This window comes from Neofelis nebulosa, chromosome 17 (genome assembly GCF_028018385.1).
Source record: "Neofelis nebulosa isolate mNeoNeb1 chromosome 17, mNeoNeb1.pri, whole genome shotgun sequence".
NCBI classification, from domain to species: domain Eukaryota; kingdom Metazoa; phylum Chordata; class Mammalia; order Carnivora; family Felidae; genus Neofelis; species Neofelis nebulosa.
This window is the reverse complement of record NC_080798.1, coordinates 44015295-44033859: the sequence shown is the minus strand read 5'-3', so window position 1 is coordinate 44033859 and position 18565 is coordinate 44015295. Positions and strand designations below refer to the sequence as shown.

The 18565-nt window shown below is 50.7% G+C and overlaps 1 protein-coding gene across 7 annotated transcripts; it reads right to left on the bottom strand.

The window, feature by feature from the left end:
* Positions 1-298: 298 nt before the first annotated feature.
* On the bottom strand, positions 299-12932 carry PLA2G15 (phospholipase A2 group XV). 7 transcript variants are annotated; one of them, XM_058706210.1, is made up of 7 exons: positions 12385-12498; positions 10608-10906; positions 9405-9561; positions 4984-5102; positions 4641-4739; positions 4016-4240; positions 299-2248 (listed from the first exon to the last, which is right to left on the bottom strand). In XM_058706210.1, coding segments are annotated over exons 2-7 (1113 nt in total). In that variant the 5' UTR covers positions 10609-10906; positions 12385-12498; the 3' UTR covers positions 299-1736. The 7 variants fall into 7 exon arrangements, with proteins under 7 accessions (XP_058562193.1, XP_058562191.1, XP_058562192.1 ...); XM_058706208.1 differs by lacking the exon at positions 12385-12498 and adding an exon at positions 11794-12325 and having other exon boundaries at positions 10599-10906; XM_058706209.1 differs by lacking the exon at positions 12385-12498 and adding an exon at positions 11794-12325.
* Between the last annotated feature and the right edge of the window lie 5633 nt (positions 12933-18565).

Genomic DNA, 18565 nt, shown 5'->3' with positions numbered 1-18565 from the left:
TGTGGGGCAGCATGTGGGGTTTATACACCAAGCAGGAGTAGAGAGAGGGCAGGAGCCCTCCCTTTCCAATGGGAATGTTTCAGGTCCTGGTTCTTAGGTCCAGGAGGGGAAATAGATTCCAGGAGAGGGGGCAGGAGGATCAAGCCCAAATAGGTGCACAGGAGCAATGCTTTGGTGCTGAGAGAACCCATCAAGGCCCCAGGAAAGGTCTAGCCCCTGATTACCTACCTCTCTAGCGTCTTCACCCCTCCATTACCTCCCTCTTTTCATGCTCAGAAGAGACTCTAAGCCAGGGTACTTTACAGCATCCAGAGTATTTTTATTGCCAGAATCAAGGTACAGCCTGCTCAGAGCCCCAGTACGGAGCACACCACTCAGGAATAAAAGGAGAGAGATGCTGGGTATGTTTACCACACAAAAAAATCCAGCTTCACAGAAATCTTGTGGGAGAGCAGCACAGTCCAGCCTGACTGTGGCTCTGGGGTCCCATCCTAGAGGTTAGACTCAAGTCTTGGCCTAGAGCCATTGACCACTTGGAGATCACTGCCACCAAGGCAGATCCAGATTCTCCATCCCTGCTATTATAGGGAGATCCATGCAGCACCTCTGGAAAGGAAGGAAATTACCAGGGGAGCCCCAAGGTACCTGGCTCTCTCAGGGGCGACTCAAGCTTCTGGGTTAGTCTCTGCAGACTAAGCACCACTGAGCTGCCTGGTGGGAGTAGGTGCTGGGCAAAATGGGAAAGAGTTCTACCTCCTCTCAGCTCTGCACCAGCCCACACGGGTGCTAGAAAAACCCTAGGGCTGGGTGGCAACGTGGTGGTGGATTTAGCAGGGATACCCCGAGCTGCCTTAGCTGCTTCCTTGAGTTCTCTTTCTTCATGAATACCTAAAAGGCCATGGCACTGGCCCTGCTCTCATCCTTGAACCACATTCCCAGAGGGAAGGGAGCCAGCATCAATACTGTGGGTAACAGCCCAACCACAGGAGTCAAGGCTCCTGGAATGCAGCCCCCAAGAACTAGAGGGCCATATGCTGCCCAATCCTGAGCTAGGCTGTTCTTGGAGGTGAGGGAGGTAGGAGTGAATGTCCCAGGACCTGGGAACCATGGAGAACACAACTCGCCCCTGCCTGCAGGAGGAACCAGGCTGCCTCCAGAAAGTGACAGTCAAGCTGCTGAGCAACTAGGCCACAGGGAAGCCAGCAGCTCCAGCCACCCACAGCCACTATCAAGCCTACCTGTGGCCAGTGTGTGGGAAGGATCCCCTAGGGACCAGACCATCCCTGGGACCTTTAGGGACAGGAACCACACCTCAGTAATATCCCCCACAAGAAGACTAAGGGGCCAGGGCCCAGTGGGTAAATGTGAAAAGGCCACAGGGGTAGGAGAAACAAATGACCCCTCAGTCCAGGATTGAGGCCAGGTGCCAGCCAGTCCACCTGCGGAGCCAGTCCTGAGGTCACAGCAATTCCATCATCATCATCAGCAGCAGCAGCAGCAGCAGCAGCAGCAGCATTCTTTTCAGCAAGGATCCCTCAAGTGAGTCCAGACTATTTCTTCTTTCCTCACATCCACAGAGAAAAGGATAAGAAACAGCACTTCCCAATGGCAGATATTTCACAACCCCAGACTGAGGACATTAGTCAGTCAGTCACAAACTGCTAACCTCACGGGCCACGGTAGCCAAGAGAAGCAGGTGTGGCCACGCCATCCCACAGCCCTGCCTGGCACAGGAATCAGGGCCCAAGAAGCACACGTTTCAGATAGGCCAGGGTAGTGGCGTTGGCCAGCATCTCGATGTGCTCGCTGCCCGGGAGCGCCTGCAGTGACACTTGGTGCTCCTGGCGGCTGCGCCAGGCCTGGCACTGCAGGGCGCTCTGCAAGTTCACAGTGCCATCGCCATCACCAAAGCAGATTTTGGGATCACGGTCTGGGAAGCTCTCATAGTAGAAGGAGTCTGGTGTGGGGACACCAGTGCCATAGAGGCAGTGCAGCGGCACGCCAGGGGGCACTGTGGCTTCGACCAGCCCCTCCGTGTCCTGCCGCATGAGCCATCCATCTTTGAAGCCAATGTCCTGGAAGAACTGGCGGTAGTCCCGCAGCGTGTAGTTGGCTGTGGGTGTACGCACAAAGATCTTCTCAGGGGACCAGGTATAGTTGTAGGGCAGCAGCCAGCTGGTGGAGACGGCAGACCGCTGCTGCTCCCGAATCTTCAGGGGCCCAATGACTGGGATCCGATTGTTGTCTCCTGCAGGGAGACGGCTTTCTCAGTCTGTGCTCAGGACAAGCTGGCAGGGCAGCACGGTCCCCACCAGGCCCCCCGCTGGGCCCCAGTCAGGGGCCCAGTCAGCACTCCGGCACCTCTACACTGTCGTCCTCATTATAACTCCCCCACGGTTCCCTTTATTTTTGCTCTATCTGGGAAGCACACCGCCATGACTTGTTTCTTTCCTTCTGCATTTCCTCACCAGAGGTTTAGGCAGCACATACCCACAAGGTGATTCATTGTGTAAACAGTACCCTCCTCTGAGCATTTGTTACTAGGCTTGTGGGCACTGACCTTGTGGAAGGTGAATCAGCAGGCTGTCAGCCCAGGGACACATTCATGTTTCTCTTTTCTTACACTGAGTTACAAAAACATTTTTCTTTTCCTAGGCTCAGACCTGCAGCCAGCCAGCCCTGGTCGTACCCCACTCTCCTACATGTCACTGACCTGGGCAGCCAGGTCTTTGGGAGACACAGCAGGAGGGGAGGCTGCAGGCAGAGCGAGGGTCCTTCACACACAGGAATGCCAACAACACAGAGCCAGGGAGGCCTCTGAGGAGTGAGCCAGAACTTGGAAACAGGGGCCCTCTGACCTATTCAGGACCCTGGCCATCCATCAACCCACCTTCTGACTGACGAACAGGCTTTCAGCTCTGCCTTGTGAGGTCTGGCTGTAGGACCCCTGAGGAAAGGAAAGCCCCTAGGTAGGGGTCCATGACTACCACCCCACCCCCTACCCTGCCCCTAATCCAGACTGCCGGGACCTGACAGAACAGTTTCTCAGAATCTGAGGCAGAAATCTAAGGAGACTCACAGGGAAGCTCTGAAAGGCTGAGACCTGAACCTCACCACGGTTTCCTGTCTCAAATTCACGCGTGCCCACATCTGTCCTTTTAGGTCCAGGTTGGACAGAGTAGATGGCTGTCATGAGTCCTTGTTATATCCGGACTCGTTGTCCAGCCAATCCAAGGTCACTATCGGGAGACGCACTGTGTCCGACCTGATTGCAACCATCAGTTGTCGAGCAAGTAGGTCAGGCAGTGTTGATGACATGAGGAAGAAAGTTCCTCAGACGCTTGGCATAGTGGCTCGTGGCTCCTAAAATGAGGGGCCACGGGTTCATTCCCAGTCCTAGCAGAGGGAGGAAAGCCCCATGGCTATAGCTGGCAGGCTCTGATAGCCCTGAAAAGGCAGGTGGATTGGGGAGAAACAGGGAAGGAGGTGACTTTGCCAACTGCCAGGCAAGCAGGCCCGAATAAATCTGCACCTGCTTCCTCCCTGTGTTACCCACAAAGGCTCCCCGCTGCCACAGATGGACGTATGACTCATAAACAGGAAACTGGAGTCCAACCTTCCTTCCCTGGGGCAAAGGTGGGCATGAAGAAGGAAAGATGAGGGTAAGAGAAAGGGAGAAGGCTCCCTCAAAGAACTTTGGGTCAAACCAAGTTAGGCCAGCCAGGCCAGAGCATAGTGTACGTGTGTACACATGTGCACAAGCAAATACCTGAGTGACCAATAGTTGTGCCACTCTGTGAACATGCAGCAAAAAAACTTACACAGATAACAAGAGCCATCAACTAAAGAGATGAAATTAATTAATGATAGATCCTCTTTTGGAAAAGGAGATGTTTAAAAAAGCATCCCACTCTGGAGAAGAGACATGAGGGTGGCCCAGGAGGACACTGTAGAAGGAAAGAGAGGGCACCATCCCTGACATCAGCCCCCCAAACTGGGTCAGGCAGGGTCTTACCTGAGGCCAGGACACGCAAAGTCTTGGCCACGCCCCCCCAGGGCGCACCCAGTGCCACAAAGGCACGGATATACTTGTTCTTCCAGGCCTGTGGCTGCCGCTGCAGAAAGTAGAGTGTGTACATGTTGCCCATGCTGTGGGCAACCAGCACCACAGGGCCCCCATACAGCTGATGCATCTCCTCGATCATCTCCCGGAGAGCCAGGAAGTAGGGCCCGTTTTCATCTGTAGGCCAGAGCCAGGCGGTGGTCAGGAAGGAAGGGTCCTGGGGCCTGAACCATTGAATGTTTTTCAGGCCAGATCCAGGACTAGGCGGGTGGGGAAAATGCTAAAATCCAACTGGGAGTGGTCTGGTTTTCCCTCCTTTTCCAGGAAAGGAGGAAATGTAGGAGGTCCTTTCCCCCTCCTCAGCCTCATTATCTCTCCCCAGGGCTCAGAGGCCCAGAAATCCTAGGGTGAGGGATGGAGAAGGGCAGGACAGATTGACCAGTGGTGGTAGCTGTGACTGCTAGGCTAGACACCAGAGGCCCTGGGGGACAGGGGAGAGCCCAGGGCCCCTGGGGGCTGTGACCTCCTCGTCCCCACCTCCTAAGACCTCAGAGAGGAAGCAAGAGTGACCACTTACTTGGGGCTCGGCGCCAGTCGTAGGGGGCCCCCCGGACATCCTCACCCCGTGTGTAGCCCCAGCCCACAAGACTCTCTACCATGGTATGGAAATAGGAACCTGTAGACAGAAATGTATGAGAATTGTAGAAAGGATAGCCAGTGCCAGCCACCCACACCATACCCAACAAGGAGACAGTGACATCTACTGTAGGAAGATCCCTGAAGGAGTGCTATAAGGCTCTGTGCCTACACTGATTAGAGACAGTTTACAGGCTCATTTCAAACTAATAGCATTCCTCCCACTCTAGGAATACAGAACTTCCAGCCCCATTCCCTGGAGGGCATGAGGAAGGGCTACATACCCACACTGCTTCTGCTGGGGTCCAGGAACTCCAGTGAGAAAGTCTTCCCAAAGCCAGGAACACGCACATCTACACCATCTGGAAACTGGGTGGCCCGGGATGTTCTGTTGTAAACCAGCCTGTCGGGGGTGGGGGTGGGGATATTGAGCTGGTGATCCAGGGATGACACTGAACATGGTGTGTCCTAATACTTCCCTGTATCCTAAGCCACACTCCCTTACTATTCTCATGTGTGATAAGAAGTATATAAAGTATATAAAAAGTAACAAACTTTATAAAGCACAAATCAGAGTAACCAAGTCCAACAGAGGACCCCAAACAAGACTCATTCCAAAGATTAAACCCAGGGTCCCTGTCAAGGCAATATTTTCTTCTCCTCCTCAATGTCATCAACCTCAGAATGCAGGTCTTGGATTTGGTTGGAAAAGGGAAGTATCAGGCCTGGCTCTGCCATCAACATCATGCTTGACCCAAAAGGCAGGTAGCCTAATCTTACAGGCTCCCATTCCCCATCTCCATGGATTTAGCTCCTACCACCCACCACAATACATCACAGGGCAAAGGAGATGGTAAGTGCAGCATACAGACCCAAACAGAGAAACCACCACCTTAGGGCCTGAACACCTGTGGCTGTTGTGTAGGTGGGTGGGCAAGGTGTGGAAAAATGATGGGACAAGGTGGTGGGAGACAGAAGGAAAGCTTTGTACTAGGCCAGGAACTTGGTTCTGGCCTCCCTGATACCAAGGAGGCAAATGTGCCCAAGAAAACACAGGTGCCTAGACCTGAAGTTCTTGGTGGTCCTGAGTCCTAATCCCCATAAGATCAGCCACAGAAAGCTGACCAAGATACCCAACATAGACCTAAATAATAGGTCCGGGGGGCCCACTTTCTCTAAGGTGATCTGTAGATTATCCCTACAGAAAAGTGTTGAAAACTTTCTACAAGGACAAAGCAGCTCTGTGCCAGATGAAAGTCTAAACAAGTCAGATGTCCAATGAAGGTAGACAAGCCACTCTCAGTATCAGCCTGCACCTCTGATTGGCAGTACCTGAGACCACATCTCTGGTGTAAAAATAGAATTGCAGATCAACAGCCCAGAAATAACCCTGATCACATACAAAAGAGGAAAGAGTCAACAAAGTAGGCATCATAAACAACAGGGAAAGGCAAGGCACCTGAAGAACTAGCTAATATATCTCCAGAAAAAAAACTTTAATTTGTGAGACTCCATTCAGCTCAAACATTTACTGAGCACCAATTTGTTCCTGGTTCTACCACTATAAAGATAAATGAAATATACTTTCTTTCTCTGCCCCTCTGCTGCTTGCACTCTGTCTCTGTCTCTCTCTCAAAAATAAACATTAAAAAATTAAAAAAAAAAAAAAGATAAAAGAGATATGCAACCTCTGCCTTCAGTGAGCTCAGTCTTAGCCCGGGGTCACATAATTCTGGGTTCAAATCTTAGTTCTGCCACTCATTAGCTGAGTGACCCTAGGCAACTTTGTAACCTTTTCGAGCTTCCAGGTTTCCTCGTCTGTAAACAAGGTTGAAAACAGTACCTGTTTCATAGGGTTGCTGTAAGACTAAATGAAAGAAAGTATGTAGCACAGGCTGTGCCTATATTCAATAAGTGGTAATTTTCTTTTTTTTTTTTTAATTTTTTTTTTTTTAACGTTTATTCATTTTTGAGACAGAGAGAGACAGAGCATGAACGGGGGAGGGTCAGAGAGAGGGAGACACAGAATCCGAAACAGGCTCCAGGCTCTGAGCTGTCAGCACAGAGCCCGACACGGGGCTCGAACTCACGGACTGCGAGATCATGACCTGAGCCGAAGTCAGACGCTTAACCGACTGAGCCACCCAGGCGCCCCAATAAGTGGTAATTTTCAATACAGTATTATTTTATTATCAGGGAAACATCCTTGGAAACAAAGTTTGGCAACTGATAAAGATTAAAGGGAATAGACATGTGGCATGGAAGAAGGAAAGGTTAAGAGTTCTGGGGGAGTGGCAGGGGAAACTTTACAGAGGGACCAGGCTCAGGTTTTAAAGGGTGAATGGGGGGCAACTGGGTGGCTCAGTCGGTTAAGTGTCTGACTTCAGCTCAGGTCATGATCTCAAAGTTTGTGAGTTCGAGCCCCACATCGCGGTCTGTGCTGACAGTGCAGAACCTGCTTGGATCCTTTCTCTCTCTCTCTCTCTCTCTCTCTCTCTCTCTCTGTCCCTCCCCTGCTCACTCTCTCCTTCTCTCTCTTAAAAACAAATAAACATTAAAAAAAAAAATTAAAGAGTGAATGGAGGGAATTTATCAGGCAAAGGGTATAGAGCTAGATTCCAGGCTGAAAGTATAAAGACATGGAGACATGGTATGTCCCAGGAGGAACAAGAAGTTGAGGGGCCAATGAGTGGTCAACTCAGAGGCAAGGGAAGGGATGGAGGCCACGTTGAGGCTATTAATAGGGGCTGAAGCATAGAATCCACATGTAAGGGGGTGCCTGGCTGGCTCAGTCAGTAGAGCATGCAACTTTTCTATCAAGGTTCTGAGTTTGAGCCCTACGTTGGATGTAGAGATTATTTAAAAATAAAATCTTCTGGGATGCCTGGGTGGCTCAGTTGGTTGTGCGTCCAGCTTTGGCTCCAGTCTTGATCTCACAGTTCATGGGTTCAGGCCCCACATCGGGCTCTCTGCTGTCAGCACAGAGACTGTTTTGGATCCTCTGTCCCCGCCCCCCCACCTCTCTCAACTCTTTCCCTGCTCACTCTCTCAAAAATAATAAACAAAAAAAATTTTTTAATAAAAAAAAAAAAATCTTCTGGCCAACTAATCTTTGACAAAGCAGGAAAGAAAATCCAATGGAATAAAGACAGTCTCTTCAGCAAAAGGTGCTGGGAAAACTGGACAGCGACAAGCAGAAAAATGAACCTGGACCACTTTCTTACACCATACATAAAAATAAACTCAAAGTGGATGAAAGACCTAAATGTAAGACAGGATGCCATCAAAATCCTAAAGGAGAAAGCAGGTAAAAACCTCTCTGACCTTGGCCACAGCAACATCTTACTCAACACCTCTCCAGAGGCAAGGGAAACAAAATAAAAAATGAACTATTGGTACTTCATCGAAACAAAAAACTTCTGCACAGCGAAGGAAACAATCAGAAAGACTAAAAGGCAACTGACAGAATGGGAGAAGATATTTGCAAATGACATATCAGATAAAGGGTGAATATCCAAAACCTATACAGAACCTATCAAACTCAACACTCAAAAAACAAATAATCCAGTGAAGAAATGGGCAAGACATGAATAGACACTTCTCCAAAGAAGACAGCCAGATGGCTGACAGATACATGAAAAAATGCTCAACATCACTCATCATCCGGGAAATACAAATCAAAACCACAATGAGATACCACTTCACACCTGTCACAATGGCTAACATTAACAACTGAGGCAACAACAAATGTTGATGAGGATGCAGAGAAAGAGGATCTCTTTTGCACTCCTGGTGGGAATGCAAACTGGTGCAGTCACTCTGGAAACAGTATGGAGCTTCCTCAAAAAATTAAAAATAGAACTACCTTATGACCCAGCAGTTGCACTATGAGGTATTTATCCCAGGGATACAGGTGTGCTGTTTCGAAGGGGCACGTGCACCCCAATGTTTATAGTAGTGCTATTCACAATAGTCAAAGTATGGAAACAGCCCAAATGTCCATCGATGGATGAATGGATAAAAGAGAATTGGTGAGTATATATACAATGGAGTATTATCAGCAATCAAAAAGAATGAAATCTTGCCATTTGCAACTATGTGCATGGAACTAGAGAGTATTATGCTAAGTGAAATTAGTCAGTCAGAGAAAGACAAATATCATATGACTTCACTCATATGAGGAATTTAAGATACAAAACAGATGAACATAAGGGAAGAGAAGCAAAAATAATATAAAAACCGGGAGGGGGACAAAACATAAGAGACTCTTAAATACAGAGAACAAACAGAGGGTTACTGGAGGGGTTGTGGGAGGGGAGATGGGCTAAATGGGTAAGGGGCGTTAAGGAATCTACTCCTGAAATCATTGTTGCACTATATGCTAACTAACTTGGATGGAAATTTAAAAATCAATCAGTCAGTTAATTCATTAATTAAAATCTTAAAAAAAAAAAAAAAAGAATCCATGCATAGGGTGTAAAGCACAAGGCATGAACTAGAGAGAGTAGAGCCAAGAGCTGCAAGAAAGGGAGGAAGAAAGTTCTGTCTCCGAGAGTGCAGAGGTGGTGCTGACTAGACAGGGGAAATGAGAAGGGCAAGAGGTCAGTGACCTCAGGGTCTGTTGAAGCAGGGATGAGACAGAAATAGGTTCTAGAAATTTCTTTAACCTCGGTGAGCAGCACCCCATCTGTGCCCCAGCCCCCACCTGATGTTGTCGATCCAGCAGTCAATGATGACAGGTAGCAGCAGCTCGAGGTTCAGCCAGAGGGTGAAGTAGTTGTCCGTCCTCTTGGAGCAGAGGTAATGTACGACCGTTGGCTTGTCCAGCTTTGCCTCCAGCTGGTTGCCCAAATCACCAGGCACTGCAGGGGGACACAGAACAGTCATGAGGCCCTGGACCGGCAGGCTGGAGATCCTTGAGGCTTGAACCCAAAGGCCTCCTACTATAGCTGTCCCAGGCTACAGAGTAGGGCCTTGTTTATTCAAAGGAATGGCAAACAGGACAAAGCACTGGGCCACTTAACTAGCCAAAACTGAATCCAGAGAAGGCACTCTAGGACAGGCTTGTGGATGGGGTGGCAATGAACAGAAACACAGTTGAGAGAAGTTCGTAATGGTACCTGCCAACCTCTTGAGAGCCCAGTAATCTTCCAGAGGGCAGATCATCTGGAGGGCCCTAGGCTCTCAGCACACCTGGACCCTGTGTCAGAGATGGCTACCCTGAAACAACACAACAGTCCAGCCACAGCCAGGTAGGGGAGGGTGTGACAAGGCCCAAGGATAACTTCTCTCTGCCCAAGCCAGTCTAGTCAGTCTATACACACAGAGCCCTCAGGCCCTTGTGAGACTCAAACCCATTCCCATGGCTTCATCACCCAACATTCAAGGCCCTTCCCAGAATATTGTTCCCATTGGCCTTTCAGGCCTCACTTGGTTCTACATGCCATGCTCTTGCATCTTCCAAGCATATCACCATTTAGGATCCATGATCACTGAGTGAACCATCAGCTCTTGGCTCTCCTGGGCATTCTTTGGGTTCTACAAACCTAGCCCTGCACAGGGCATGCCCTCCCTTTGCATCATCTCACAGTGTCCTCAGGACAACCATGAGACGCAGGTGTGGCACCTGTGTTCACCTCCCCTAACAACACAGATGCAGAAATGGGGAGTCCTCAGCATGACAGTGCAGAGACCTTGGTCACTGTCTGCAGCAAAGAGGAAATGGCTCAAGGAGGAAGTCACCAGATTTGCTGTGCCTGAATGCTCTTTGTCCTGGATAGGCTGTGTGGCCTCTAAAAATAGCAGTGGTCACTTCCTAAGCCCCTTTTTGCCTAAAACTAGGACAAAAGACATCCATGTAACTTTCACCTCAAATAACACTGGGAGAGAACATCCTTACTATGCTCACTTTACAGATGAGGAGACTGAGGTTGGGGTAGAAATGACTTGTTACAGTCCTCCACCAGCCCAAAGTCTTCTTCTGTATCACTTCTTTGGTCTCTACCACCAATTTGGGTCTCACTCATGGAAGGTGGTCACCCTTGGAGGCTGATCCTCTGATGGTCCCTGCTGTGTGTCCAGGAACAGCTCCTCTACTGCCCACCATGGGGTTTCCCAGGATTAATGCCAACAGCTTCACTCTCTGAGAAGCTGGGCAGATTAGGATTCTGTGACTCTGGCTGTGGCATAAGGCTCCTCTGCTGTGACCTAGGATCAGCAAGAACTGAACTGAATGAATTGAGTATAGTTAGCATCAATCCAAGCAAAAAGGCTGCCACACATCAGGGACCCCATCAGGGACCACACATTTCCCGATGTCACACCCTTCATACTCAGAACTCCTTAGGCCTACCCATGACTTCTTGTGTGCTTACAGGATAAAGTCCAGATGAGCCAACCAGTCACAAGCCCTGCACAATTCACTCCTCCCCTAACTCCATTCCAGACATCCTGGATTGCTCACCTCTCTCCCTCGGAGATGTAATTTCCTCTGCCTGGAACTCTCTCCTGGCCTCACCTATAGCCACATTCTCCAGGCAGCCTTCCTTAACTGGATTGGTAGACTCTTTGTGCTTACCCAATACAGACCTCATCTCTAGGGATCCCTGTAAACTTAGGGAACACAGGGCCAAGTCTGCCCAAATCCCGTGGTGAACCTGAACCCAGCATCCCCCTGGAGTATTTCCTGGCCTAGAACTCCTGGTGGGAACCCCCAGGGACCACATTGTCAGCCAACCCTACCCTTCTGTGATCTGCATCACCCCCATTAAAATACCCCCATCAGAAAGAACATGGGGGTCATGCTGCAGCACACTCAGTATGTGACATATACCTCAGCATGTCTCTGCCCTTATGAATCCTAGATGGCCACCAACTCAGTGCTTGAATGAGGCATCCAAGGCCCCCAAGACAGAGAAGTCTCATCTCTGCCCACCACCACAAGGAAACACTGTGGTTCCTGTATAATCACAGGGGCCAGGGCCAAGGGGTTGGCCAGGAAGGTCATCTAGACCCAACATAGCCCAGTCCAAATTGGTCTGGAAAGGGTAAGATGCTCCCTGACATCTGTTCATAGCCATTGTCCCAACCCTTACCTCTGTCTTTAGCCATCCTCAGATTCCCTTAGGCCTCCTCCCTCAGGCCAATGCCACCCATTTGGTAAGTTGGGGAGGGGGGTGTCTTGGTGGCAGGATAGGAGAGTCATTCTTTCCCCCCAAAGCTTCCTTTCAATAATGCCTCCTGAAACACATGGGGCTGGAAGAGTCGAGACAGCCTCCTAGCCATGCCCAAATCAACAATTGAGGACCCTGGAGACCAACTCCGAGAACACCCTATCCCCCCGCCGACCCTCAGGAGTGGGGCCAAAGGATCTCGGTCTCTCCAGCTAAAAAATGGACATAAAGCGAGGCAAAGCTTGGGACTGACGTAGATAGCATTACTGATAGACAACAGAACAGCAGCCCTCCCATTTACCCTATTATTCTACAGGGGAAGGTGAAGAGAGGTTGACCACACCCGCGCCCAGCATGGCGAGAGGTGGACGGACCGAACCAGGTGACAAGACAGACAGTCATATGCTCCCCACCCCACGCTTAGAGCACAGCAGATCTGGAAGACGGCTCCGCCCGCACCCTGTCCTGCCGGATGCATGAGCAAACGGACCCACGACTGTACGCGCGCCTCACCCAGCACCACAGGAGGGGGACGTCCGACCGGGAGCGTCGGGTCTACGAGCAGCAGGAGGAACAGGAGGCCACCCAGGAGCAGCGCCGCAGAGTAGGGACAGAGGCGAAGACCCATTGCGTGCCACGGCCGCTACAGGTCCGAGGTGCGGATTCAGCGCCCTGGGCTGGCGCCTAGGCCGGGGCGGCGGCGACGAGCTTAACCCCTTCGCCCGCAGTAGACCACAGCCGCCGGGCCAATCAGGATCCACCTTCCCCAAACGGCCTGCCAATAGGAACTCGCCGCCAGACACGTCCCTCCCGTTTGGAGCTCGCTGCCTCGCCCCTGCGGATCCCCTGCCAGCTCCTTGGACCGTCCTGCGCGCCGAGCGCATCGATCGATCCGGGCTCAGCCTGGCTTCTCTGCCCTGAGTCCCCGACCGGTCGCACCCAACTCGCCGCTGCTGGAGACCCAGCACAGCTTTGGGTGTCCACAATCCACGCTGCGCAGCCCGATTCCTGGTGCGTCCCTGCTTTGGGATCTGGAACGGGCTGGGCCGAGGGAGGATTCAGGGTCCAGTGCTGGCAGCTGCTGAGAAACCCTGGTCAGAGCAAGAAGAAGGGGAGAAGTGAGTCTCGGAAAGTTCTTGGGCCTTAGGGGACCGGGAGCTGACCAGGACCTTTGAGCAAACCCTACACCGATTCTATACACCCTGCTCCGATGTCACCTGGGTTCAGGCAACGGGTTCAGGGACCCCCCTGCGTCTGTCCAGGGTTTAGGAATAAGGGCAGGACAGGTAGAGGCTAAGTCAATGTGTTTCGTTTCCGAGTGAGAGGGCTCCCCTCCTGTTTCAGTTGCGCTCAGTATGGAGCCACAACATCAGACTGAGCAGTACTCGCGCCCAGTTGAAAGTGGGTTTGAACCTCAACCTTGCACCATGGCCCATCAGCAAATTTCCCAGCAGAGCAGGGCAGGGACTTTGGAGTCCACCTCCCATCCCAGGCAAACTGGGGATCCAGAGAGGGCAGAGGCTCCCTGCTAGAGGAATGAGAGGTGAACAGAGTGGCTAGATCCGAGGGCTGGCAATACGGCCAGCACCATGGGTCACCCTATGATAGGGAGACCAGCATGTTTGGAAACTGGAAGTCTTGATCCTCCACACACCTCCTCCTGAGGATTAGACAACACCCTGATCATCCCCTGGCTGGTCTCAAGACCTCTAGCCCACCCATTCCTTCCTTCCTTCCTTCCTCTTGGTCAATGGCAACACTTTCTAGCCTTTCAGAGTGCTGCTAGTAGTCACCATTTTGGCCTGCCCCTCTGTGTTCTTATAACACTGGTGGTTGGAGTACCTTATTTTTTTTTTTTAATGTTTTTAATTTATTTTTGAGAGAGAGATTGCACGAGTTGGACAGAGGGAGAAAAAGGGGAACAGAGGATCTGCAGCAGGCTCTGCGCTGACAGCAGTGAGCCCAATGTGGGGCTTGAACTCACGAACTGTGAAATCTTAACCTGAGCTGAAGTCGGTGAACAGTGAAATCATGACCTGAAGCGAAGTCAGATGTGCAATCAGCTAAGCCACCCAGGTGGCCCTAGAGTAGCTTACTCTTTTAAGGTCCACCTATCTCCCACCTCAGGCCCTGGCAAGGACCCAAAACTTCTGCCTCCCTCCATCCTAGAACCCAGAAGAGGGGTTGCCAAGGACCAATCTGTTGCAGGCCCACGGTGGGAGACCATAGAGATCATTTTTGTCAGTACTAGGGACAGGCAGGAGTCCACGGCCAAGAGTTAAGTGAAGGGAGGGTAGGCATCAGGATGGCCTGGGTTGCTTTGGACTTTGGATAGTCTGAATGTCTTGTCAACCCAGCAGCCTCAGGTGACCATGGACCCTTCACAGGGTGGCCCTGTCCTCTGGAGCAGTTCCGTGGTGCCCCAGTCCCACAGGCCTTGCAGATGATAGGAACCATGGCCATCGGGGAGAGGATGTTAAGGCCTAGTCACAGTGATCTGTGCTGGCACTGTGGAGAGGAGAGGAGTAAGAAGGTAAGGGTCTCCCTTTCTCACAATGACCCTGTCATCCACATGAACCTCCTGGCTGCAGACCTGGGTTCATCCTGGACTCTAGATACTTCCCTGATTCTCAGACCCACAACCAGGTGGTCACCAAATCTTGCCAGCTCTACCTTCCCAATGCCAAACTTTCATCCCCAAAGTAGCCTCCTTGCTGATGTCCCAATTTATGCCCTTATTCCTATGGATTTCTCTCCCTGTGTCAGGTTGTCATCATTAAACATTAAATCAGGCCCATCACTGTCTGCCTAACCCCACACATAATCCTCCTACTGCATGCATCATATGCATCTCAGTCATAGTGAGTGAGGACCCTGCAGGGGACTCAGACCTTTCCCCCAACTTCCACCGCCCCTCTCTCCCAGCTCCCTCATCTCCAGTTTCAATAGCTTGTTGGATCTATTCATCCTTGCGTAAGACAACTGAAAAATCCCTCAAGTTACCAATAGTTTTTTGGGTAAATATTTTTTTTTTTATGGCTTCAAAGGTTTTTTTTGCCTTACTGATACAGTATAAAAGGGGAAAGAATTCAGAAACTATTTCCTAAAGTAGATGAATGATACAAATGTTAGTGTGATGCTGTACACTTCAGTTTTATACAGCAAACAGTTCCAACTGTCAGCTTATGGGTGAGCTAGCAAGAAACATTACATGAATTAATTTTAAGATGTAAGCATATTTACATACTTGCTTATTTAGCTTTGAAAATCTAGTGTTCTTTACCCCATGGCAGTCAAGACTGGGGCTTAATGCAAGATGTTTCAGCATGCTTCGCCATTTGCTTTTATGCATATGACAATAAATGCAGTTTTGAAAAAAAAAAATAACCTCATTCTTCCTCAGGACTTCTGCACTTGTTGCATTGGGATCACTCTGCAGCCCCCATTTTGGGGGACTTAATTGAGCTCTGTATTTAGGTCTCAGCCCAGACATGACCATTGATTGACTCTGAAGCAGGCCCTACCTGGCTCCTATCAGAATATAATCACCAGAAGAGCAAGCCCCTCACCTGCCCATTACTGAGGCTATTGCCTTCTTTGGTTACTAGTTACCACCAGCACAGTCCCAGGCACACAGCAGGTGCTTAACATATATTTAATGAATGAGTGATACACCCCCCGCGCCCCCCCCCCACCGCCTTCTCTAACCCTTCCCCCTTCCAGGATATGGTCCTAGTGCCAGTCAGACCTGGAGGAGAGAAGGAAATGAGAGGTCCACAGGGCTGGATGTGAATTCTGGAAAAGATTGGGAAAGAAGGATAATATTCCTGTGGAGAACACTCTGGGCAAAGGGCAGATGTGGGAATAAGCCCAGAGACTGGGGAGTCAGGTCAGGTGTGGTATCTTTCTCAGGAGAGAATCCAGCCAACAGCCTTTACCTTTTCTCTTTTACTGGGCCCTTTGCATTCCCTCTTGCTCACCCAAGTTCCAAGCTCCCCTATCTGGACCAGGTGTGTGCCTGGGCTTAGGGCAACCCAACCAAGACCAGGGCTTCTGAGCTGAGCCCATTTGAAGGCCAACTGATTCTCCCTTAAAGCTCATGGCTCATGAGGCTCCTATTCTTCTGCTCCTAGTGTCTCTCTGGGGTCATGAGAGGCCAGACTCGGGGGTTCTGAACAGGGGCCCAGAACAGGGTGTCTAACCTGGCTTAGGCATCAAAGAATGTTGCCTGGAGGAAGAATTATTAGAGATGGGTTTTGAAGGATAAGTAAGAATTTGCCAGGAAAACAATAGGTGTAGGTAGGTGGGTGGTCCAGACAGGGAGCTTAGTATGTGCAGCAGCCTGAAGACCTGAACAATCATACTGTGTCTGGGGTACGTGGTGGGTGGGAGTGGAAGAGAGGTTGAGGGTTCTGAAAACCAAGCTTAACAACTTGGTGTATGTCCAGGAAGCCCGGAGCCACAAAGATGCTCAAGCTGGAGGGAGGCAGAATCAAGGGTCTTCCCTTTTCACTTCTCTCCTGGAGGATTGCCCTAGGTGGAGCTCTCCAGTGGAAGATCCTCCTTCCAGCCTCAACACCTTGTCCAGGGGACAGAGTCAGTGCGCCCTCTGGTGGGTACTCAACAGCTATATGGCAAAGGCGCGTAGCTGGGAACCTGTATGGAGGGGCAATGCACTGGCTACCCTGGAGGCCCAGGAGATAAGAAAGGGTAGTAGCGATTGACCCAATTGCCGGCCAAAGGGCTGCGGAGGGTGGGGATGGGCCTGAGCTTGGGAGTGTGGATCGCCTCTGTGGATACCACAAGGCACCCCAGTGTAGAATCCTTCCTAGAGGGGTGCCTGGCTGGCTCAGTCAGTAGAGCATGTGATTCTTGATCTGAGGTTGTGAGTTGCAGCCCCACTTTGAGTGTAGAGATTACTTAAAAATACAATCTTTAAAAAAAGGAATCGTCTCCTGCAGTGGGATATTTTCTGGCTTGGGGGAGAGAGAGAGAGAGAGGAGGGTGCTTTTACACCACTCCTAGACGCCCTGTAGGTCCACAAGGATGGTCACACTCCTGGCCCCATGTAAGGATCTCCACTCTGTATCTGTCCCAACTTTCACGTCCCAAAGGCTGGAGTGCCACTGGCCTTTGTAGCAGCCCTCAAAGAGCCAAGGTAAGGATGGGATTCCACAAGCTTGTGGTCTAGCTCACAGGACCAAGTTCCTTGCCCCCAAGTACCTGGATTACAGTTTGGGAAATGCAATAGGCTGGACCGTTGGAGCCTTACCCTTTTCACCCACCTGATTTCCAGTTCATTCACTAACAATTCATGAACTCTAGTAGCTGGGTTGGGATGGGAGACATTCCCAGTGAAATACAGAAATCTCAAACTACAGTGGGGGCCCCTGCTACAGAGGGAGGGGACTTGAGAGGAGAAAGTCTGGAGGAAGAGCAGGGGTTAACTAGGGCAAGGGCTGGGTTGGTAGGAGAGGAAATAGCACACGCAGGAAAAACCCCTTATCCCCAGGTAAGGTTACTAGTTCTGAAATAGCCAAAGGCTAAAGGTGCAAAGCACTTAAGACAACTATTTATTCATTCATTGTCTTGAGCAAGTACTATGTGCCAGGTGCACTGATAGGCACTGGGGATGAGCCTGTCCTTTAGGATCTGATGTTTGGGTGGGGGTGATGTAGGGAGACAATCAATAAACGTTCTATTGTGTTAGAAGTTACTTTAGTGTTGGGGGAAAGGAGTGAAGGTTGTGTACTATTAGTGGTATGATCTGAGAGGACCCATCTGAAGATAAGTAAAGGAGCTCAGCAACGCAGGGGCTCTAACGTTATTTTAAAGAATTTAGTTTTTCAAGAAGAGTCCAAGCACTATAAACTGTCATGAAGGAGGGCGTGGGCGGATGGGCGAGCAGGAGCTTAGGGGAGCCGCCCCACGCTGCCAGCAGGGATAGAGCTGCCACACTGGACAAGTTACTTCTTTTTTTTTTTTTTTTTTTTTTTTAATGTTTGTTTATTTTTGAGAGAGAGAGAGAACAGGGGGAGGGGCAGAGAGACAGGGAGACACAGAATCTGAAGCAGGCTCCAGGCTCTGAGCTGTCAGCACAGAACTCAACATGGGGCTCGAACCCACGAACCGTGAGATCATGACCTGAGCCCAAGTCGGAAGCTTAACCGACTAAGCCACCCAGGTGCCCCAAGGACAAGTTATTTCAAGAGGGTGGCTTCTCTGAGGAGCTGGTGACGTCGAGACCCACGCAGAAGGAAAAATACGGAAAGGCCTAGCGGGAAGGTTGAACGGATGGGGGCGCCAGGAAGGGTCAGACCGAGATCAAGTAAGCACCCAGATGGCAGGGTGGTGACTCCGGGAGACAGGAGCCCGACAAGGAACAATGTACGTCAAGGGAGTTTAGGAGTGCCGCTGGGGTGAAGAGTTTACTGCAAAGGCTTGGATAGAGGAAGCCCCAACTCCGCCTGGCGCAGGCGCGCTCCAGGAAGGGTACGGGAGGAGCCTTACTTCGTTGTTGGGCCCTGCCCGGAGAACAAATATTTGACATTCCAGGCTTATCTAAAAGGGTGCAGGACCCGAAGAGCGACGTTTCCCCCCTCCCCCAGGGCCTGATTGGCCTAGGGCTTCCGCCAGTCGGGACCAGCGGGCAGGCGCCCGAGTGGGCGGTCCCCAAAGGGGCGGATACCTGCCC